This window comes from Bolinopsis microptera, chromosome 12, assembly GCF_026151205.1.
Source record: "Bolinopsis microptera isolate Bmic1 chromosome 12, MBARI_Bmic_1.0, whole genome shotgun sequence".
Lineage (NCBI taxonomy): Eukaryota > Metazoa > Ctenophora > Tentaculata > Lobata > Bolinopsidae > Bolinopsis > Bolinopsis microptera.
In genome coordinates this window covers 4,730,505-4,754,847 of record NC_087083.1, presented here as the reverse complement: position 1 = coordinate 4,754,847, position 24,343 = coordinate 4,730,505, and the positions used below count along the sequence as shown (strand labels likewise).

At 38.5% G+C, this 24,343-nt stretch overlaps 3 protein-coding genes across 6 annotated transcripts in view; 1 reads left to right on the top strand and 2 right to left on the bottom strand.

The window, feature by feature from the left end:
• Positions 1 to 24,343, bottom strand: part of LOC134824109 (proprotein convertase subtilisin/kexin type 5-like) — an 89,610-nt gene that overhangs the window by 23,087 nt on the left and 42,180 nt on the right. The window lies entirely within an intron of this gene.
• On the bottom strand, positions 10,986 to 15,467 carry LOC134824036 (annexin A7-like). Of its 4 annotated transcripts, none has more exons than XM_063835712.1 (9): positions 15,360 to 15,460; positions 14,532 to 14,565; positions 14,182 to 14,246; positions 13,719 to 13,841; positions 13,285 to 13,311; positions 12,407 to 12,605; positions 12,046 to 12,186; positions 11,708 to 11,848; positions 10,986 to 11,577 (listed from the first exon to the last, which is right to left on the bottom strand). In XM_063835712.1, exons 1-9 carry the CDS (start codon positions 15,360 to 15,362, stop codon positions 11,495 to 11,497), a joined length of 816 nt encoding a protein of 271 aa, XP_063691782.1. In that variant the 5' UTR covers positions 15,363 to 15,460; the 3' UTR covers positions 10,986 to 11,494. The 4 variants fall into 4 exon arrangements, with proteins under 4 accessions (XP_063691782.1, XP_063691780.1, XP_063691783.1 ...); XM_063835710.1 differs by lacking the exon at positions 15,360 to 15,460 and adding an exon at positions 14,894 to 15,040; XM_063835713.1 differs by lacking the exon at positions 13,719 to 13,841 and having other exon boundaries at positions 15,360 to 15,467.
• Positions 16,441 to 17,844, top strand: LOC134824531 (uncharacterized). Its single transcript, XM_063836438.1, has one exon. The coding sequence runs from the start codon at positions 16,441 to 16,443 to the stop codon at positions 17,842 to 17,844; it is 1,404 nt and encodes a 467-aa protein (XP_063692508.1).

The window sequence follows — 24,343 nt, the reverse complement described above, 5'->3', positions numbered from 1 at the left end:
AAAATCAAGTTTAAAAAACACTTAAATTGATGACGTCATCAAGTGATGATGATGACGATAAATTATTTTTCGATATAATGTAAACTAAAGTATAAACAATTATCTTTAAAACCTGTGGTTCGAAATGACTGTATCTTTTATACTTTTGAATCAACTGACACTTAAATGTAGGCTACAATTGACTGCCAAAAGCGTCTATATATATTATATATGCTTCACGACAATCTGTTGTAAAACAGGGGTTCCAGAAAACCCATTTCCCGATACTCCTGAAACATGAAATTTTTTTTACAGTCGATTTGGACAAGGTCTAGACGCCCTGCAAAGTTTCAGATTTCTAACTCAACTTTAACATGGTTTTTAAGGCACCTGAATATGGCGATTTTGGGTTTTTTACCTAATTTCGTATAACATGCTGGCGCGTATTTTGCGCAAATTTCTTAAAAACCTCCACATAACTATTTCTTATTCCTGTCATCTTTAACATTGAATTAGAATGTTTTAAACTTAAATATACCTGCTGAACTACTTTCGATGAGTCTTAATGCCTGGAAAACAATAAAGGGGATATAATAGTATAGGGGGTAAATAGTGTTGTGAATATAAGGGCAACGGTTATGCTTGCCAGCATTGTGATGGGAATGCGAACCTTTTTCTGTTGGTGTTTTGTTAGCTGTGTGAAGAAAATAGTTAAAATACTTGATATATAGGAAGTGTACGTATTTGAAAATGATAACCAAGTCAAACAATGTAGCAAACGTTTTAATCGAAGAATCGCACGAAATTTTGAATTTGCCAACAAAGCTCCCCACTTATTTTCGAACGCATAATAGCTGTGAAGACGGAAGAACAGATACACTAAATGCAATAAGCCTGCCCAAGCAGTCCCATTTTAACGAGATAAAGATAAGAAACAGAATACCAGATAATACGACAATACGTCACAGCTAGTCGCATGTTCTTATCACGGTATAAGGGAATGAAACTTGAGACCCTGTGAAACACTATTCTGGAAATATCAGAGCAGGTCAAGGTATTGGTTAATGTACCATTCGGGTAAAATCATAATACATTAACAAATGCAATTTGTAAGGTATAACAGTACAATAAAATCATCAAGCTCCAATAAGGAAGTTGAATTAAATTACAATAAAATGGCGTACCATCTACGATTCTGCAGCTGTTTGTGTCACGTACAGCCAGGTGAACTGTGATACTGATAGCAAGTATCGAAGGAATGTTATTTAACCATCATGGAGGGCATGTGATGACCCACCTGATAAGCAAATACCCTAGATAGGCATGTGACCATGTGACCATGAAGTCACCCACAGTTTCACAGTATGACAGACTCACGTACAAACGGTAAAGAAAGAATAAAACCGATTTTTTTTATTTATTTTTTTTTATTTTATTTTATTTTTTTATTATTTTTATTTTTTAGAGAGGCTGGGCCATGATAGCCCACGAGAGGATAGCATTGAGATGCTCTGCCTACCTCTGGGGTGTGGCAACCTTGGGGAAGGTTGCCGGTGAGATCAGAGTGATTGGTGGAGGGTGGTGTAGGATGTTATATGAGTCAAAATGATACGCTTAAATGCCAGCTGGGTTTGGAAAAGTAAAACGAGACGAGACAGCATATGAGATAATACTTTAAGTCACCCCGGTCTGATCCAGTTCTTCCGGCACAATTAAGCGTTTGGTGCGGTTTGTGAAATTGACAATTGTGGTGATGTGTTGGTTGTCGAATATGTCATTGACAGAGAGGTAGTAGTCCTGGAAATATTGACCTCTAATTTGGGCAATAGCCGGACACTGTCCAAGGAAGTGTGAGACAGTTCTCTCTCCGTCCCCGCACATAGGACAAGCACTGGTGTTTGATTTGCAAATGGTGTGGAGGTGTTTATTTAGGCCGCAGTGACCCGTGATGAGGTGAACTGCAGTTCTGTAATCTTGTCTGTTATTGCTGAGTGTAGTGTTGAGGTTTTTGATGATTTTGGCATGCTTGTGGCCGAGTGTCAGTTTGGTGTGTCTGGGACCGTCAGTTGACCAAGTTTCCTGATTCAGTCTGTTGACTTTGGTGTCGATTTGACGCTTGATGTAGGATTGTGGAATTGGACACTTCAAAGTGGATTCACTGATGGTGCCAAGCTTGGCCAGCTCATCTGCTTTTTCGTTCCCCCACAATCCGATGTGTGCTGCAATCCATCGTATATCTAGCGTGTTGTTGGATCCGAGTGAATTAAGAGAGTCGTAACAGTCTCTTGTAGTTCTACTCCGCGTTGAAAGTGCGGAGAGAGCTTGAAACCGATGTTTTAACTTACAAAATCCGTTTCGACTGGTTGGAAGTACTAATGGTATTTTCTGTAATTCTACAATTCTATGAGAGTATAAAAGCAGTACACTTAAAAATCTAAAACTTTGGCCTCCAAAGGGTGACCAAACAAAGACTAGAGTTAGTACTTTAGTATGCGGGCATGTTATATCATTATGCCGTTAAAAACCATATCAAAGTTCAAAATATCTGAAACATGAGCAATCCTAAGAATTTTATTGGAAGCTGCCTCAAAGATAAAAGATCCTCGAAAAGATACAACTAAATTTTTTCGAATGAACTCCATTTAGCTTTATCAAAAGCAATGGCCCTCGAGTCTTCAAAATCTAAAATTGAACGGAAAAAATTTGAGTTATAGTTATACTTATATTAAAGTCAGATCAGTATGTTACGGTATATTAGAACCAGACAGAAACAAAGTGTAAAGGGCCTGAACGGAACCCCTCGGTTTGAGTTCCTTGTTTAACACTGCCGTACAGCAAGCACATTCATGCCGAGTTCGCCAAGACTGGGCACATAACTCACTCCACAAGATGCTCTGTCAAATGTTGCTTATGTACCGAGAATCTACGCAATCTACGCAAGTTTTATCTGCTTTTATCTCTTGTCGAGTCCCGTGATGTACAATCGCGTGACGGTGATCTAAGAGACTACAGAAATATAATGAAAAAATAATAATAATGAAAACACAATTCAAAAGTCAAAAGTTGTATACTCTCGTCTCTCGCAATTTGAGTAGAAGAGGTCACCAATCTAAACCGAATTACCTCGCAGTGTCATATGATGAGCATAATATTATAGCTGAACTCAGCTGAGGTGGCTGTTATGAAATCGATGGAGCTAAGAGCTTTAATTTTAAATGAAACGTTTCATGGCCAACGGCCAACTTTAATCCTTTTATAACATTTTCTTTATAAATGATTCGATCGTTATTAATTAATAACCATGCCGCTTTTTATCAAGTCATGAATCAAAATGAAATATTATTTGATGGTGCAGAGTAGAACGAATACGCTCAGCCTTGTAATATAACAACAAAAACTGCAAATCTTCGCATGAGTAACAACGTATAACCAATATCACATTCAGATGTTTCATTATCCTTCCTGGTACAACTTACATAATATTGTTTTATTATACATGCATAAATTCATTATATGGAATATGATACACTGATACAGTGATACACCCGATTCTAATTTCTAACCATTTTCCAGTAATAGTATGTTCCTGATAACTTCGCACCCGCAGTTACCCAAAAGTCGAAAGCTCATATTATTTTCTTATCAGAACTTTGCCTGCTAAAGAATCAGGTGATGTGATCAACCTGGTGTTTTCAATTAATGGTGTCCCCATGCAGTATGGGTCACAAGTCCTGGAGTCCTGGACATCACGTTTCGGGTAAGAGATATAAAACCTTTAAGCTAACCGGACATTGCCGTCACGAGTTTTATTTTAGTATTTTCATCAGTCGAAGCTGATCTGAAAAGCTTGTCAGTCGTCACACATTTACATTTTACATATTATATAGTTTCACTGCGTCCTAATTTGTAGGAAATTCACGATTTCGATTTCTTTTGCTGGCCCAATAAATAATAAATTTGGGGTGAAAAATCAAAAATTTTTTAAAATCAAGGATTATAAAAACAAATTAATGATAAATATACGAAAATACCAAAAAATATCAACATTTTCCAGGAAAAGTTTTAACTAATTCAGAATCAAAGACGATTCAAACTGTAACAAAACATACAACTTGAAAATGTGTAATTTATACACCAGAAGTAATGGTAAGTTTGTACTTATAAAGTTTATCACTTCGAGGCTCGCCCAGCTAAAGGAGAAATTTTTTGACTGTTTATCTTTTCTGCACTCCACCGATACGAATTTACTGTCTTGATTAAAATTTGTCCAACATTGACAATCAGCTTTGATCATCACCTTTCAACGAATCGGCACGTAACTCCTCATTCTGAATAGAAATTCACTCCAAAATACGTCACAGCACTTCATTTTAAAGTCATTTTAAATAGCCCCCTCAGTTCATAGAGAGCGGTGCGTTGACAGTAGAAGGAGAAACCTTGGGTTGTCCAATACCCAGATTATTAACAGAGTACTGACTGCCGTGCTTCTGGAGCACTGCATCTCGTTTGAGGTTCAGGTACTTTTTGTAGTTTTCCAGGTAGTCCTGAAAAGTTGTTGGTTTTTGATGTTTTTATAATGATTGGAATATGGAAATTATGAACATTGCCAGGAAGCTGGATTGTATAATATTTAGTTTGGTTTCACCACCATATATATAGTGTATCTGACCCAATGCTACGATTTACCTCATCACCACCAATTTCAAGCTGGATCGCTTTCAACCTTTCAGCCCTCTGAGATTGCATCATTTCACGAGCCGCTTCCACCTGAAGGTAATTGTATTTGTAACTAATCTAGAATTTAGTTTTGATTTGGTTAAGACAATGATAACAATTAGAGGTAGCAAATGGAAATAGAAGAGGTTAATGTGGTACAAATTAACAATATATTCGGTCTGACATTTTCGTTTGCAGCATACAAAATTCTCTGAAACTTATAAAATATCCAATCTATACTTAATAGCATTTATCGTCATGGTCATTCTGAAAATTCGATTAAAATCTTACCTCCTCAGCACTAACTCCGTTAACATCGTCAGCCAGGATATTCAGGTTCTGAGTCCGTTCCTCCATAATAGAGAGCTGCTTGCGGAGGGAGTCTACTTCCTCGTTCGCTGCCCCAAGCTTACCTAGAAGTGAAAGAAAGAGTCAATAAGAATTGGGGAACTTTTGCCTCCATATACTTATAGGACGCGGACGTAATTTGACCGGGCATTACTTGAACGCACATAATTCTGAACAGACATTAATGTGAACACTCGAACTCGAAGGCACATTTTCACATTTGACGAAAGTTTGATCCAGGAGTTTTCAAAAACTAAAAAATATTTGTTACAACATACCCTGAGATACAGACAGCTCTTTCTCCACGAGTCTCAGTTTCTCCTCGGCAATGCAAGCTCTTCCAGAACATTCTCCCGCCACAACAGCCATCTTCTCCAGCTCCTCCTCTAGAATACTGATCTCTGCTTCCTGCCCCGTCAACATCTTTCGTAACTTCGTATGGTCTCCCAATCGATCTGAGGTATTGGACTTTTAAAACCCTTCGGTTGACCAGTTCTTATTAGTTAAACTTCAGTCCCAGGAAGCTGGGATGAGACTTTAGTAAGTTATATTGCTTCGATGGTTCCTCTAGAGTCTAGTATCAACAGTGAAAAAAGCATTAAGCAAGGCAGTGCTAAAACTCTACCTTGGTCAATGTGGATCCTGTTGACAGATCTCCGGATAGTCTTACACCACTTTTCTCTTTCCTCAACAGTAGAAGTACTCATCGTCAACGAGTTCTCCGCTCCGCCGTTCAATCCAGTAATCTAACAAAGATTTAGAGCTTTTTCAGGTTCAGCCGATTCAGTGTTAATAAAAACTGTGACGCTAGCCAGTAATATTAACTATACATGTTATTTGACGTATTGGGTTCCAATGCTTTCAGTTCATATATCTGCATATCTGCTTAGTTGCAGCTGGACTCGGAGATGGTCAGATCGAAGGTTTCTTTCACAAATTTTACTTCGGATAGTATGGTACAATGTTTAAAAGAAGGTGTAGTGTATCCGCGAGTATACTTACTTTGAACGTAAATTCTTTAGCTTTAGCATCCTCTTCTATTCCCTCTGATACTGTCGTGGACTGACTGAAGTGGAAAAACATGCACTTTCCGTCAGTTTCGACTGGAGCCTGAGTCTCGTACAGCTTACCTGATAGTTACTATATTTAATATTTCTGTTAGCAATTTGAATGTCACATTTATCTTTATTTGTATAAAAGTTCGATCAAAACAATAAAAAAGTTCGCGTTTCCAAAAATTGTAGCTAAGGAATCAATTTCCGTCCTACAATCATCTGTATTGACAAGACCAAGGGTTTTTCACATTTACTTTTCAGCGATTGTATTGCAAATATACAAATCATATTTTAGCCAAGATTAAAAAAGTACAAATAATATTTACCTCTGTCCTTATCACAGCAAAATATCTGGAACAAAGCTGGGTCAATCCTGCAAAACTGAGACGCCCACTTCTGCTTCCTCAACGTCTTCGTCGTTTTAGGCGAAGCATTGGGGACCATATAGGGACCTTTCTTTAAGATACCGAAGAGAGCAGGGACTGCTGATAGTTCCACACTAACCTCCTCTTCTTGGGGTTCCTCAAATTCATCTTCTTCATTGCAGTCGACGTCAGTAATCTGGGATGTTCGGTAGTTAGATTTGTGTGTCTGCAGTAGTTGTACTAGCCAATAGTAATTTATTTTTCTCGTGAAACAAGAAATAGTAAAAAATAGCGGACTTTAAAAAAAAAATATGACAAATAATAACCTCGACAGTAGGAACCGGGGAGATCGGTACTGGAGAGGGTTCGATAACAGGAGAGGGTTCAATAGCAGGAGAGGTTGCTTCTGGAGTCTCTTCAGGTGCAGATGGTTCTGCTACTTCTGGTGTAGCCTCTGATTCAACTGATTGGAATTTGTATTTAAATCTGGAATTTTTATTAAAAATAACGATTGCTTCCAGAGTTAAACCGAAAAAATAAATAAAATCCACAAAAAAACAAATAAAAACGTTTTGCGAATACCAATTCTTTTAAACCTCTATCTTCAGTGGAAGCCTCAGTAATACTAATCTGCCCCTCTGATTCCTCCTCGATCGTGTCTCCTACAGCTCCCTGATCAGGCACTGCTTCTTCCACAGATGTCTCTGCAGGTACAGCATCCTGTTCAACTCTCACTTTCCTCAGCTGGGGGTGAGACCTCTTCTGGTGCGGGTTCGGCTAGTGCTGCTGCAACTGCTTCTTCGTTTGATTTGGACTTGTTCTTTTTTGTTCGTCCGGGGGCCTTGAATTTCATGATCCCAACTGATGAATAAATAATAAGATTTTAATCACAAAATGTTTAAATCCGGCATAATTAATGATAATCTGACTGTTACATTACTACATGCTAGGTAAACTTTATACTACAATGCATAATTAATTTTGTAATGAACAGCATGGTGCAATAAGAATTTATGAATCACGATCACAAATTTCGGGTACAATTAAGCCTAAAACATAAAACTGCAAGACTTGTCAAAAAATATTCCTGCCCCCTGGGTTGACTAGACTGTATGTACTGCAATTTACTATAAGTCACAAGGCTTCTGTTAATTATTCTGCCAGACTTAAAATTAGAATTGTCACCAAGCTTTTTTTAATCTTCTATAATAAATGAAATTGTTTAAAAAGAATTTCGTCTGTTCCGATATAGTGTATGGATAAAATATTATTTGTCAATACGACTTCTCGATGAATTAATAATACTTAAAGTTAATGCCACATTCATAAACTATGGCGGAGTAGAACAATCAAAATTTTCCTTACCAATAATAAATATGGGTAGAGAAAGAACTGCAACCTTCAGAGACAACCTAATCAACGGATGAAAGTTGTCGAATATGTACAATTTGGACAGCACCATTTACAAGCGAAGAAACGGGCAGCAAACGGTGGTTTTTGAAAAAGCAGGAAACACGATATTTTTAGGTTCACGCACACCACTGGGCCTCATTCCTTAATTCATTAATGTGCTTTGATAACACTGTTCATTAATTGCCAGCTAGTGTTGACGAAACTAATTTCGTGGCTGTAATTTCAGAGCAAACCTTTATTAATTATAGAGTAATTTTAAAGCTTAATTATAGTTATATTTAGAGGAGGTTAGGTCATTTTAGTTTTAAATTAACTTGAATTGTTTGTTTTCTGTTCCCATTACGGTTTAAACAAAATTTCACACAGTATTTTCTCTGAGCTAACATTGTTAGTAACAAAATAAGTGATAAGGAGGCAAAACCTCCAAATAATTAATCGTATCAACATTAGAAACTGATAATATCATTTCTAGGTCTTGGGCATTATCATACATGTGTGATTATCATACATGTGTGATGTGTGATTATCATACATATTACATGTGTGATGTGTGATTACAGTCATAATGTTCACATGACAGCATTTCATCGATGTGCTTAGTATTGAAATTGGCCCAACATCTTAAATGAGCTGTATGAGTGTATCGTAATAACAATTATTTGAGGGAAATGACAATATGTTGCAATTGGGGACGACAGTCGACGAAACCCTGCTTCGCAAGTGATGACATGACTTATATCAGAATCCGAATCCTCGCTTCCACAAAAATCAAATGAACCAGAACAGCTCTTGTCTTACTCTTACTTAGGTCCACAAGGGAATGTTCCATGAAGAAGATAAAGATATTTGCAGAATAATCAGCGACCTGAGCGATGTCAAATAAAAAAAGGCTAGGGGTATATATGTCATTGAGGTTACCTTAGTCGGTAATGTTATAGGGGGAGAGTAATGGGAGTTAAAAATATGGACTGTTATAAATATGGTTCTTTGGCCCGAAAAGATCCAAATTTGACCCCCACACTTTTAACTGCGACTTTCCTTTCTTTTCCTCAAATCGAAATTATTGATCAATTTTTTTTCGCAATTATAACCAAATTGCCGCTTTCACATCAAATTCAATATTTTTTCGTTAGATATCCGATCCCTATCAGGTGTTAAAGTACATATAATTGTTCTGCTACACATGGAGCGTTATTTTAGAATAGAATGTGGGGCTGACGTCTGCAACTGCTATCGAAATCTGGTGATTAAAATTCAGTTGTCAGTTGCATCGTGTAAATATTCACAAGCTCCCCAATATATTTATAAGTATATGTTTTAGCCTGTACAGCTCACGAATTGTACACTGCAACGAAACGGCTGCTGCTGAACTTGTATTATTCATCTAATGTTGCTGATCTGAAATTTAAATTGAAATTGTTCCTAGTTAACCCCTCAAATTGAAAGGATGGGGGGAATAGTAGACAAATCGGACTTTTTGAACCAGAACTAGCTTCAATTTAGCAAACAATAACACTTCTAGGACGTGAATGAAACATTATGACTGATATACCAAAAGGAACATCAAAATTTGACTCAGGGGTTAAATTATGGGTGGTAAAAATATGGACTGTTATAAATATGGTTCTTTGGCCCGAAAAGGACCATTACTTAGACCCCCCATAATATTACCGACTAAGGTAGTTACTATTGGAATTATATAAACGTTGCCTGGTCTGACAGAAACTCCTTCATTTGGATAATAGGTCGCAATGTGAGATAAAGAAGGTCTCTGTGTCGATAACAACTTCTAATCCCAGGATTCCTACGAGATCTAAAAGAGTAAAAGGTCCTCTGCTGCAAAAGTCTCATGATATTGATACTCATGATAGTGATACAGATATTATTTTTGTTATTGTTATTGTTATGACACCACATATGTTAAAATGAGTTAATGTTATGTGTTATGAGCAGAGAAGATATCTTCTAGTTCTAATTCTATCATGACGTGTAGCAGTGAGGCGACAATTTTCAATTGTTCAGCTTCAGAATCAGAAGGGCCTGACTTTCCGAGTAAATAAAAATAAAATAACACTAAAATTTCAGATATCGGAAGTTCGATTGTTACGGTAAAAAAGATTCGAGCTAAAATAAAAATGCAACATAATCATTAACATAATAAACTGTGTGGCCCACCTTGTGGCCCGTTTCTTTAAATAGGGCTCATGCTCCGTACAACTGACATGTCTACTTCCAAAATGGTGTCAAATATAGTCTATTTGAGTACAAGTGCACCGGACCAGTTTCCTTGAATTATATTTATAAATCTAATTAGTGCTACTTCTAGTTCTACCGGTAAATGTTACCCTCATAGTCATAAACAAAGACGGAATGCTCATGCTTTTAAATTTTATATTTTCGTCCACTGTCAAATTTTTACAATTACATAAATGTACCTACGTCCTACATAAACATTTATTTAGATTGGTCCAGTGGCAGTACCGCCGCGCCATTAAATTTAATAAGTTAATATTATTTTCGGTGATTGGCCATGCATTTTTTCTATTTAAATTTATTTCGATTTGTGCGATGCCTGAAAATAGTTACAAACTTGAGAATGAACACCGGAAAAGCAAGAATCGTAAATACACATTGACATGATTCAGATTGTAAGGGATAATTCTTATAGCTTTTAAGTTTAAAGGCGTGCACAACGTATGACATGCGATTTAATATTTTTCATACTATTCACAATGTTATAAATATAACTTGTCATGATCATTGGATTTGCAGGTGGCAAACTCAACTTAATATAAGACTAAGAGGGGTACAACTTGGGAGTTCAAAGTAATTATCAAACGTCGAGGAATAGGTCCAAAATTATTGGCCAGTTTCTGAGTTTCGTGTGAGATAATTTTTGGACAGCCGACCCTGATGACAATAACAATATGTAAAATTTTAATGATCGAGACCACGCCATATTACTATTAGCATATTGTAATATTAATTGATAGTATTACAAAACTCGCCTGAATTTTTCTGAAACTAGGATATTGTACTGGTAAATAGTCTGATAAAAGGTTCTAGATGTTAAATTATTATTATTCGAACTCAAAAATTACGCCCATGATAGCTTTAAGACGCATACTTTGCCTGTATGCTACAAAATGAAAATTTGCAATCACGTTAAAAACATATACACTAGTTGTCACCGATTTAAAAATGTAAATATTAACATTAATGGTTTGAATAATTTGAACTCCATAAACATCATGGCTTGAAAAATTTCTTACGCCTGTAACTGTCATAATATCTTATCGCCTAAGTTTACGATCATTAATTAGATTTCTAAAAATGTCAACCCAATATATTATGAACACTAAAAATCATTGCTTAAGAGTCAGTAAATAAATTTGATATTGAATGAATATTGAATAAGCTACTAAAATATTTCAATTTTGAAGGCATGATCGAAAGTGCATCACAATTACATAAACAATTGATAAAGATGGCGCCAAAAGGATCTACAACTGTCTCTTCCTCCGCAAACGTTTCTACTCCAGGAACGCGCACAGTCTCGCTTCCGAGTGTACATCCCCTCAAACCCGATCAATAATCCTTGTTGAGCATGTCACGTGACTAGGAGGAACTGCCTGAAGAAGAGGAGCTGCTGGAGGAGGAGGAGGAACCGCCACCACCGTGTCCCTTGTTCTTGAACTTCTCTGTTAATGAGGCGGTAATTAATAATTATTGATTATGGTTACTTACTATATACTTTTCCGGAAAAACACCCTCTTCATAATTTTACATACTAAAACATTTACAAAATCAACTGAACTCTCAAATACTTACTCATCTTGGGTTTCTTGCCAACTTTCATTCCCTTCACTTTCTTCATCTTGCCCTTCTTGCCCATCTTGACGCCTCCCCCAGCGTAGCCCATGTACCCAGCAGGAACAGCTCCGTGGGGTGCAGCTCTATACCCACCTTGACCTGGTAGATGACACAGTGGTATAAACCAAGTAACCAGCTTAGCTTGCCATATTGTTATGAAGGCTCCAGAATATGAGAGCATGATATTAACAAATATACAAGTTTGCTTTGGGTCAAGTGATTACCATTAGTAGTTACTATATTGCAATTGCACCTTGAAGGAGGTGATAATAAACACAAGCTCTAGTAAAACATACCATGACTCATACCACCATGAGGGACTGCCATCTGAGGTGCACGAGGTGCATAACCAGCTTGTTGAGGGTAGCCTGCTTGTGGGAAGCCGGGTCGGGGTGCGTATCCGGCCTGGGGGCGGGCTCCGTCATGTCCCGCTGCTCCTGGCAGGAGAGAGAGAGAGAGGTTAGACTGATGTTATAATGTGTATGTGAAACATGTCAAAATAAAACGAAAGGAATGTAGAGAATGATAGTTTAAATTGTTAAGTTAATGAATCATCTCTAAATTTATTTAAGCTTGAAAAGTACAATATATTGTTTCAAGGAACACTATTTCTGTCGCTCCGAATTTGCGCTACAACAGATAAAACTAAAGACTCACCAGTAGTAGGTCCAGCAGCAGCATAAGGGTTAGCGGGACGAGGGGGAAACCCACCAGCCTGAGGCGGGTACCCTGCCTGGGGTGGGTAACCCGCTTGAGGGGGGTAACCCCCAGCTTGGGGTGGGTAACCTCCGGCGGCGGGAGGGTAGCCTGGTTGGGCGGGGTACGCTGATCCAGGGGGGTATGCACCTGGTGCCCCCTGAAATCAATAGAATATTGTTATCTAAAATTATCCTAAAACTGTTTTATCCATTTTTGAAACATTTCTCGTAAATATGAAGTCAAATTAACCTAAAATCAGGTCTCCGTGCGATTGTTGGATGCTGAAACAGATATTTCCCCGATAGGTTGGGACACAGCTATTTTTAATGGACATCTTGTTTCGGAGAAATGTAAAATATCAGGAACCATTACTTCAATAAATTACTCAACAAACACCCTTATGCTGCTAATACGAGTCAACATCTGTCAAGGGTTGAAAAAATTAAAGCTTATTATTTATTATAGTCAGCAAAAAGATATAACACACAAAAATAACGACATTTACACGTTCACGAAATCTATTAATTTACCTCAACATTATAGGCTTATTATAGCACTAAGCTCAGTCGATTAAATATAAACTAATTGCAACACTACAAATCTATTACATTTATTGAGTATTATTTATCGTGATTTGTGATGGAAATATTCTAAGTGGGCGAAAGCTTGTCCAAACCCAGGCTACATAATACGAAGACTTTGTTGCAACTTTATTAATAAAAACAATCGTAAAGTCAAACCAAAAACATATTTATTACCTGTAGAGCAGTAATATCATCAGCTTAACAAACACAAAATAAATAAAGTAACACACGAAATAACGATGAGATCCTTACTTGGGGTGGGTAGGCGCCTGGAGGACCCTGAGACGAATAAAATCTTCAGGAAAATAAATCTACTGCTATGTGAATTAACGTGGGGCTAATTTTATTGTTTTTATAAATGCTCATTCGTCAAACCAGTCAAACCATTTGTTGACTTATTGGTTATAGATTCTGCCAAACCATAATACAGTTTAATGATACCTTGCCTCTTGATTTAGGAAGACTAAGAGTAGACTGAAATTGAAATAAAACAGGCTCTAATATAAAACACAGTTCAACCAATCACCACAAACCTTGCTACCACACTAAAGTAGATTTAATATATACCACACAAAACCTCCAATCACTCCATATTGATGCTCATAGATAAATCAATACAAACCCAAATCACAGGTTGAAAAACACAAATCACCTCGAATCAGCACACAGAATCACCTGTAACCTACCTGTTGAGGGTATCCATAGCCAGCCTGGGGGTTAAAACCGGCTGGGGCCCGGTTAAAACCGGCAGGGGCAGGGTTAAAACCGGCAGGGGCCGGGTTAAAACCGGCAGGGGCCGGGTAGCGCTGCTGAAAACTTATCATATTTCAGCCTACAGACGACCACATATTTATAATTCTATCTGTGTTGCTTCTCTAATGTGAGACGAACATACGTTATTCAGCAATTTAAAATGATTCGAACGAACAAAATTACATCACGCAAAAATTTAAAATTGATGAAATCATTGATTCAGTATATTGGATAAATAATTTTAATTTATCATTCAAAAGCGTTAGGAAACACATTTGCGATCAGTTGATACAATTACAATTTGTTAATAAAGATAATATAACCTGCAGCGTTTATAAGAATTGTTTATAAGCTGTTACCTGCAGCTGTTTATAAGAATTGTCTATAAGCTGTTACCTGTGGTGGATAGCCGGCTTGTGGAGGATATCCAGGCTGTCCCGCGGGCGGGTATCCGGGCTGACCTGTAAAGCTAGAGTTAGTTTCCTGCATTAGAGTATAACATTGTATCAGTTAAACAAAACAGAAAGAGGAATTGGGATAAACACACTAGGGTTTCAAGAAATTTACCGGTCCCATCAGGAATGTATATACTATACATATTTACTATATATAATCTACAAGGAATAAGAATCTTATTGCTCCTCGGTTTCCATGGAATTAAATACGCCTAATAAATAGTAACCGATGTAACTTAATCTGTTTTAGAACCAATAAAAACTAATGATCTAATATAGAACAGTAAATACCTGGCGGGTATCCTGGTTGTCCTGGAGGGTAACTCTGCGGAATTTGAGGAATGTTACTTTCAGGTTAAATGATACTCACAATATCAATGTCTGATTTAACCTCATAGTTCACAAATTAACGTGTTAATTACAGGCTGACAAGTCCGAGGTGTACACCTAATATTGCTAATATTGCTAATATTGCTGCAGCAGTATGAAGCATCGTGAGCCTCTAACTACAATGTATAAACTGATGTACTTCAAGAAGCAGATACCATGATATACAATACACATTAATTGCTGCGAACGAGCGACTTCATTTGCCAATACATGATGATTGTACACGAAGCCTATAAAGTACATATCAACGAACGTAGACTCACCATGAATTTAGATTGTACAGTGTATAGTATACACTAACACGTTATCAAAATGTATAGTATAAAGTTATTACAATGTATACTGAAAATCTACTATTTCAGAGTTTGTTAACGCGGTGAAAGAAAGGAAGTGCTACAGCTAGCGGATACAACGACTCAGTACATATAATTATGTTATTCAGTGTACATAATTATAGTCCTGGCCATATTATCGAATCAACATGGGCCTGTGCGGTGTGAATATTTAAATAATCATTCGGTGAAAACAAAAGAGTTGATTGAATTTCTATAACATGATCTCGGTGTAACACAACAATGTTGAATGCTCAATGCGTGTGTATTGCAAGTACTATACATTCTGGCATGCTTCAATGTATACTCTCAATGTATACTCTCAATTTTATTATACACCTCCCTACAATAATACGCTAACGAGTTTATCAGTCTAAGCTTGCAATACACAACTTACCATCGATATCTAGAAGTGTACACAGAAACTAAAGAACAAATTCAACTCGACGCTGAAACAAACACACAGCAGCAAAGAAAGAGGCGAAGTAATGAATCGATATCCTATTACAGCGCGCTATATATTATACACTTATATACAGCAATACTCTGTAGCGTGTGCAGTGTGTGCGTGTGCGTGTAATTGAATGAGGTCACAGTCATTATAGGTGTCGTTATATCAAATATATACCAATTGCTATACACATAAATGTGATAGCTGAGTGTTTAATGTTTTATAGAGTTATTACTATGTTTGGTATAATAGCTTTGATTCTGTACTAATGATATGATTTGGGATATATATTTACTGGGCCGGGTTTAACAGGGACCGGCTGTGTGCCATGTGTGTGCAGCTGCTGGTTTGTGATGTTTGGTATTTGGTCCCATTATGGGATATGGGATATTGGGATATTGCAGGTCGTTATAAACACCTCCGGGTTAGAATAATCAGCCGGGCGGGCGGGATAGATTCTGATACTGATAGTGATACTCCCGGCTACCGCTGTTAGTTTTTTCCCGCTTAATAAATAACCCCGGCAGACCGACACTGCTTCTATGTTTTATAACATATAGTCCTGCCCCGCTAATTTGGCCCAAAAAGATTTGTTTTGTTTTGATATTGTTTTGAATATTTGTTATGTGTGTGTTATAATATAACACACATATAACAAATATTCAAAACAATATCAAAACAAAACAAATAACGATTGGGCGACTCCTGTCCGAAAGCGACATCTGTCCGAAAGCTGAATTAGGGATTTCGGACAGATGTCGCTTTCGGACAGGAGTCGTTTTTGGCGACATCTGTCCGAATTTCGGATCATATTGTAATTTCGGTTCACATTCGCATTTCACAAGCTCACAGGTAATCTCGTGACGTTCTAAAGCTGATGTGATCCCTTAAGATCTGATCCATCGATACGTGATTGACTAGTTGAGAACAGGATCGTGCTAGCCGTACCCTAACAAGCTGTCGATCACATCACAGGACATGAGTACATATAGGACAGCAGTATGGAGATCACTTATCGCAATCCACAATGGCAACCAATCTTCAGTTTATCCCTGGACGCAAACAAGGCTCGGAGAACCCTATCCTAAATGGCTTCAGATACGTCTTCGACAAGCGAAGTAACGACACCTCCTACTGGAAATGTTCGGAATTCCGAAAGGGTTGCAGAGCCCGCATCCGTACCGTGGACAGACAACTGATCACTCCTACTCCTGACCACACTCACCCTGTCCACCATGCTGAAACGACCGTCCACGTCAGCAAACAGAACTTGAAAAGAAAGGCTTCTGGTGGAGATCAACCGACGAAATACCTCGTATCTGAAGCAGTCGGTGGATTGGGTTACGAATCTAGAGCAAAGCTTGGCTGCCAGCTGTCATCCCTCAACAGAATGGTACAGAGAAGCAGAAAAGCAGCTAACAGACACCCTTCTAACCCGAGAGATCTGGAAACGCTCTCCATTCCTGCAAACTACATCCTCTCTACCGACAACGAACCAATGATGCTCTGGGACTCTGGATGGGACGAACGGACTCGTCGATCTTTCCTTTGGGGGACTCCTAAGAACGCAGATCATATGGTGGACGCGGAGCATTGGGTAGTCGACGGTACCTTCAAATCCGCACCTAATCTCTTCCATCAGCTCTTCACAGTCCATGGCCTCTTCCCTGACGGCTGGCACCTCCCCCTCTTCTATGGACTCCTTCCTGGAAAAACGACGACCCTCTACCGCAACCTGTTCGAGGAGATAGACACCTGGGCTTCTGGGGGATACCAACCACAATCCATCCTCATGGACTACGAGCTCGCCATTCACAACGCAGTTGCTTCCGTGTGGCCCTCCACTACCAGACGAGGATGTAACTTCCACTACAAGAAAGCCCTCCTGAAGCATGTTAAGCAGACCAACATCTGGGAGGAGTACCTGACTCCAAACTCTCCTGTTCGGGATTTCTTCGCGATGACTGGAGCTATTGCCTACGTACCGGAGACTGACGTCCCTCGAATCTGGAGACACCTGAAGCCCCTCCTTCCTATAGACATGGCTGAGTTTGCTTCATACTACGAAAACACTTGGATCGGGACATCAACCACCAATCCTAACTTCGCTCCCCACATGTGGAATCAACACGAAGCTGCACAGATGAGGATTCCTCGCTCATCCAACATCGCAGAAGGTTGGCATCACGGATTCCATTCAATGCTGTCCTGCTCGAAGCCCACAATTTGGAAGTTCCTTGATTGCCTTAAAGCAGAACAAGCCCTTACAGACGTGAAGAAAACCAAAAGAGACGGGCGGGAACTACCTGAGCCACGTGCACCCAAATGGATCCGTTATGATCGACAACTTCAGAGAATTGTAGATGATTACGACAACTACAGCAACCCTATGGATTTCCTTAAAGCTATCGGAAATTTGACTATGCTTTAGATTTGATTCTGTGATATTGTATTATATTGAATTAATTTATAACATTTAAATAACATTGAAACTATTGTCCAATTTATCGACATCAAATTAAAATAAACTGTGGTAGTAAACTATGGCTCAGATCATATCTCAAATTGGACATGTTACGTATACAATTTAGCAAGTAACAGTTTAGATCATGTCTCTAATTGGAAATGTGTCGTATTGAAATCAGGTCACAATTTCGGACAGATGTCGTTTTTTTCTGGTACCCTGATTCGGACAGATGTCGCTTTCGGACAGATGTCGCTTTCGGACAGGAGTCGTGTTACCCAAATAACTTATATAGTTATTATATTATTACTCAACACATAATTTAGTTATAATTACGGCTCTTACTAATTCGCTCGCCCAAAAATAAATATATTGCCCATGGTAACAGGTATCTGGTATATAATGGTTGTAGGTTTTAGTTATTGATTTTGATCCAGTAAATAGGAATCTTATACTTTTATACATTATATTTATAGTTCATAGTTTGCAGATTTTGCATTTGTTACTGTTCATGTTAGCATGTCCAGCAATTCAGCAATATTTTATATCCACCAGCGGGCTATATTTTGTCTTCTGACCTCTCGCAGCCCGATGTAACACTAACAAGACACAGTGCGCGTCCAGCCGGTAGCCCGCTTAAAATACAGCACGCGATCAGCAGACGACACTTAACGTGACAAGTAACAATACAGCCCGGAGCACTTTCACTTTCAAACAAATTTTTGGGGCCTAAACTATTAAACTGTATCTATTACAAGACACGTACACCATATTAATGTCACTGCCACTACATCTTAATGGTTCCCACGGCTCAAGGAATGTACTATATCACTTATCGGCCTCAGTCCCTATACCACGCAGTGCAATATGATTGGCTGACATTGAACACGTGACGTGTTACCATGGTTGCAACAATTAGTGGCGACTTTAAGTCTAGAGTTGATGTTTATACAGTATACACCATACACGCTCCATTGTTTATTTCAACTGATTTCCATTTCCATAATTGCTCAAGCTATTAGTATTTCGAGTAATAATTCTTAAAATTTTAGGCCGGAATTTTACGTGTAATTCTATTGTGTTCCCGAAAGAAATTTTGCCCTGTTTTTTGTTTTGAAACTATACCGTCTACCACTAATATTCAATATTGATGTTATGAATTTGATCTTTTACTCAACGTAATATATATATACTAGAAACCCGCTAGTCGAAAGCTTTGTTCGAGGAAATTTTAAAAATCAGTTATGTTTTAATTTCTCTTCATCATACAGCTCTGTTATACAGTAGACATAATGGAATTTATTTAACAATGGCGACAGCGTTGTTAGTATTCGGATTCCCAAAACGATACTTTTTACCGCATCAAAAAATACCAATCACAACCAAAGTTATGAATATAAGTCATAGCGTGAGCGTAAATGTGAGCTAGTTTTGAAGCTATGACGTAGCATACAGCATAACAACGCGCGTAGTTAAGATGTCCTTGCTCGCGCACGTGCATTTTAACGTTGCTACGCAACAGCGCAGTAAACCTTTGCTAAAATAACGACATTATTCTAACGGTTATTTTACCTCACTTCCGACGTTAATTATAAAAAATCTAAAGCCTAAATCAAAATTCTAAGAATGCTATAGCCTATTCCTATCCTTTTTCTACAACCCTGCTAAAAATGGCGAGGTTTCAACTCCATTTGCGAGCTGGGTTTGATTTCACCAGAGGGTCATTTTGAGGTCGATTTTCGGTGTTTTTCTTCTATGTCCCCGTTGCCGGGGAAATTTCGTCAAGTTTAAATTATAGTATAGATATTTCATGGCTGGACTTCTACACAATAAAAGAAAGCGGTTGTGATTGATATATATATATTCAATGTCCCTTCGTGCTTCGTTATCATGAGCTCTCTTGGTAACTATAACAGATTGCATTCAGTTTATAGTTACACAGTTGTTAAAGTTATGGCGAGCACTCTCTTTGATAGTTAAAGCTGAATTTATTGTTTGACCGGCCCTACACACTGTGTACTGATTAACTCTCATTGTACATCTGACGTGTTGTCATGGTAACAGGAATTCTGTGTTACTCGTAGTATGGATTGACGGAGATACACAATTTTTAATCTATGTTAATGATTAACATCCCGTTGATTGTTCATTAATATGGTTGGTGTGTAATACCATTAAGGTACGTGGGATTTCAATTCTTCTATTGTGTTATATAATCAGTATTGTTGCCCTGTTCTGCATCTTACACCAAAGGCTAAAGCATGATTTTCTATTAAATTTGCAGCTTTAGTTCGAAATCTTTTACTTCTATTTGCTATGATTGTTGAAAACTGTAAAGCGCCCGCTCATGGATATACACGATATCATTCCTCGCCATGAGGGCGGAACTATCGTATATATATCTCCGCCTCGGCACTCGGGCTGGCGCCCTCGTGGAGATATAAAATATTGCACGCGCACGCGCGTGCAATATTTAGTACCGCCCTCAAGGCTGCGGTGATATCTAATACTCTAATAAATGTATACAGTTTCAAATTCCCGTGCGGCAATCAGACGAGTCGAATACAATAGATGATTATAGATGAATAGATGAATATAGATGAAATGAAACAAAACAAAAAGTGATGTGATGTCAAATGTCAGTCCGGGCCGTGCAATGATGAATGATTAAGTGAAAATAAAGATCATGTACCATGCGAGTTGCTTTAAGTCTAACCAGAGCCCTTTCGCTTGCAGTAGCAGTGCGCGTAGACACATGGCTATGTGAACCTTACTGAGCCGCGCTCAGCCTGTCATTCCGCCTAATCTGAAATCTCTATTCGTTGTTTATCCACATTAAAGCCTGGGGTCCTCAGGTCCTCAGGTCCTCAGGTCCTCAGGTCCTCAGGTAATGTGTTACTGGGCCGCGCTCAGCCTGTCATTCCGCCAAATCTTTATTCGGCTATTATGTTAATGAACATAATAGCCTGGGGTCCTCAGGTAAGTAATGTGAACCATGCGAGCAACGATAAATATTTAAAAGTGGAAAATATAAATATAAGTAAATGAATCGACTTTTTACAAAATCCAGATCAACTAAAATAAAAGAACAATGTCGCGTGACTGATCACTTTATATTAGTAACACTCTAACGTACGTGTCGCCGCGACATCTTTACTCGACTACGTCACCAAACACCTTGATACATGTATCGTATCCAAATATCAGAGATATTTTCGCGCGAAAAGTGGCATGCAACGTATGTCAACAGACACCAAACACGCGAACGTGGATCGGCGAACGATGCCGGGCCATGCGCGCGGGACCTGCTCACTGTGTATGCTGAAGAGTTTTGCGCCAATTACCATTTTTCATTTACCCTGCTGCGAATTAGCGAAACTGCTTACTGCAGCTAAGCGTAGCTGCGTTCATGGGCGCTTCATACATCTGCAAACACAAAACAAGTTTTATATTAGTGCTGCATTCATCATAGTCTGCAGATTTGAGATTTCTATTGATGCGTTTATTCCGCAACCCTGAACCCTGCATTAATGCAATTTGTCAAACATCAAAAGATCAATTTTAATGTTTCGGCGGCGCGCGCTTCGCGCGTGAAAAGTGGCATGCAACGCGACGTATGTCAAGTACTGCGTGACGCGCTTGTTTCACAACTGTGAACTGAGAACGCGCTACTGCAAGCGAAAAGGCTCTGGTTAGAGCAACATAGTCGCTTAGTCAATAATATAAAAACACCTTGGTTGTTATAAAAAGGAAATGATGAAGCAAGTATATATTCAGCAAGTATTCAGATACATAGTCATGACACAAAGAAAAATGGTCGGTGGGGATTGGGACCCACTTAAATCACCTTAACACAGTGCCCCTCAGTAATCCATCCAAATACTAATAGTTATTAATCTAGAAAATGAGTCAATTCACGATGTCAATCCTTCGCAGCTCGGTGAGGCACAGTAGTCAGTGGTGCATCTCGCCGATCTACCGAAGTGGTTGCGAGAAGCATTATTTGATGCGCGCGCGACCCAGTAGTGCATCGCGCTACAAGAAAATGAGTTTTGCGAACAGAAATATCAAATATTGGTTTTACTGACAACCATCTCAGGAGGATAAATTTCAGGAATAAATTCTTCAAAAAGACCATCATCGTTATTAAAACTAATAAACCGTCTTGATATCTAAAAATATTCTGCAGTTTAGCTAATTTATTCTTTAAATTATTTTCATATAAATATGTAAAATACTCGTGCTCGTAAACATTTACTGGGCCGCGCTCAGCCTGTCATTCCGCCTAATCTCTATTCGGTTGTTTATGTTGTTTAACAACATTAAAGCCTGGGGTTTTCAGGTAAGTAAACATGTAAGTAAATATTAGCCATAATATTAGGAGCAGCACTCGTCCCTGTAGGTATCCCAATGACTTGTCTATAAATACAACCATTAAAATTAATAAAAGATTTATCAATAAGAAAATAAATACATTCTAAAAACTCATCTTTGGTCAATTCTAAATTATTTTTATTTAAATTTGAACGATCTGAAAAAAAAAACGCATTCTTGAAAAAATCATTACATACAAAGGGACTGAACAAGGACATCCACTCAGCCCCGAGTTTTTCAAAGTCTACTTTAAAAAGCTTTCTGACCTCCTCAATGAAGCCGTTGTGAACTGCCCAACTCACGCTGGTATCTCAGTGACTCACTTGACATACGTTGCATGCCACTTTTCGCGCGCGAAGCGCGCGCCGCCCAATATCTCTGATATTTGGATACGAAACATGTATCAATGACTCACCTAGCGTGGGCTGATGATCTAGTAATCCTCGCCCTAGATCCTGAATCACTCCAAAAATTGCTTTCGATCATTGGGGACTACTGTATCGAATGGGGTCTAGAAATCAACATCTCCAAAACCAAATTCATGGTCTTCAACGGTAAAGGACCAGACATTCCAAACTGGCGTCCTTCCATTCATGACAGAGATATAGAGATGGTCTCCAGTACAGCTACTCCAGTACAGCTACTGCTATCTTGGTATCATTATAAGCAGCACAGGGAAATTTCGGCAGGCAACTAACTCTCTCTCTACCGTAAGGGACTCGGAGCTTACTTTAGCTTGAGAAGCACCATAGACCGGAGATACATTGACGCATAATGCCTTAACAAACTATTTGACACCCTTGTCAAGCCTATTCTACTATACGGTTGTCAAGTATGGCCCCAGTTCTACCCACCGTCAGTAAGGTCCTCTCTTGCTTCAGCAAGTTTCACAACCTTGATCATGCAGTCTCCCACATCGCAAAACAGCAACTGGAGCAAGTGCACCTACGTCACCTCAAATACCTTCTTGGTATTAACAGAAGGGCAGTCAATGCTACAGCCTGGGGAGAAACTGGCTCATACCCAATTATAATTGAGATGTTGAAACCGAGTACTAAATACTTCAAAAGAGTTATGAGCCTTCCCTCAACACAACATGTCAAAGCTGCAATGACTGAGTGTTAATCTTATATACCATTTACAGGATGGCAGAAACTCCAGGAGGCTTTGTCTGACTTGATTTGTATTCCTCGTTTGAAGTTTATGTTTCTATCATCCACTAGTGTTACTGTCTCACTTTATTGAATTAAAAGTGATAGCAGGAAATGTCGGAAAATCAAGTGAACAGTAGTGGACCACCTATCCCTAAGTTAGGAGATTCTTATCTTTTGTTCAAGAAAGAAGTGAAATTGTGGTCGGCAACCACATTGATCGAAGAAAAGCGTCAAGCAGGATGTATTGTTTTTATGTTACCTCAGAAGGCTAAGTCTGACGCAGTGGAAGTTCCACTTGAAGTATTACAAAATGGCAGAACAGACACAGTAGAAGGTGCTGAAGTAAAGACATTGGGATTAGACTGCCTCCTGGAGGTCCTTGATGGAATTTATCTTGAAGATTTGGCTAAGGAAAAGTTCAAGACTTATGACATGTTCAGAAAGTTAAGTCCGGAAGGAAGCCAAGATGTCAAGGAGTTTATTTCGTCATTCGAAAAAGTTGTAAAACGAATGGAAGAGCATGATATTAAGCTTCCACAACCTGTTCTAGCGTATGAATTACTTAGAAGTTGTAATGTTAGTGATTACAAGTATTCTGTTGCCATTACTATGTGTGGCGACTTAACATACACTAACATGAAAGAAACGATAAAGAAGATCACAACTATGAAAGATCCAGAAAGTTCACACCAGAGAATGATTGGTGTAGTTAAAGAAGACTCTACATTTTATACTGGTAACTCCTGTATTGAAAATCAGTTTAATATGTATGATGAATACGAAAATGAAAATGAAGTACTGAATGCTCAGGAAATGGAGCAGCATGCATATTACAGCCAAGGAAGAAGTGGCTATTCGGGAAGAGGATACCGGGGATATGGCTTTAGAAGAGGAAATGGTAGAGGAGCCAGAGGATACCGACAACAGAATCAACAGCA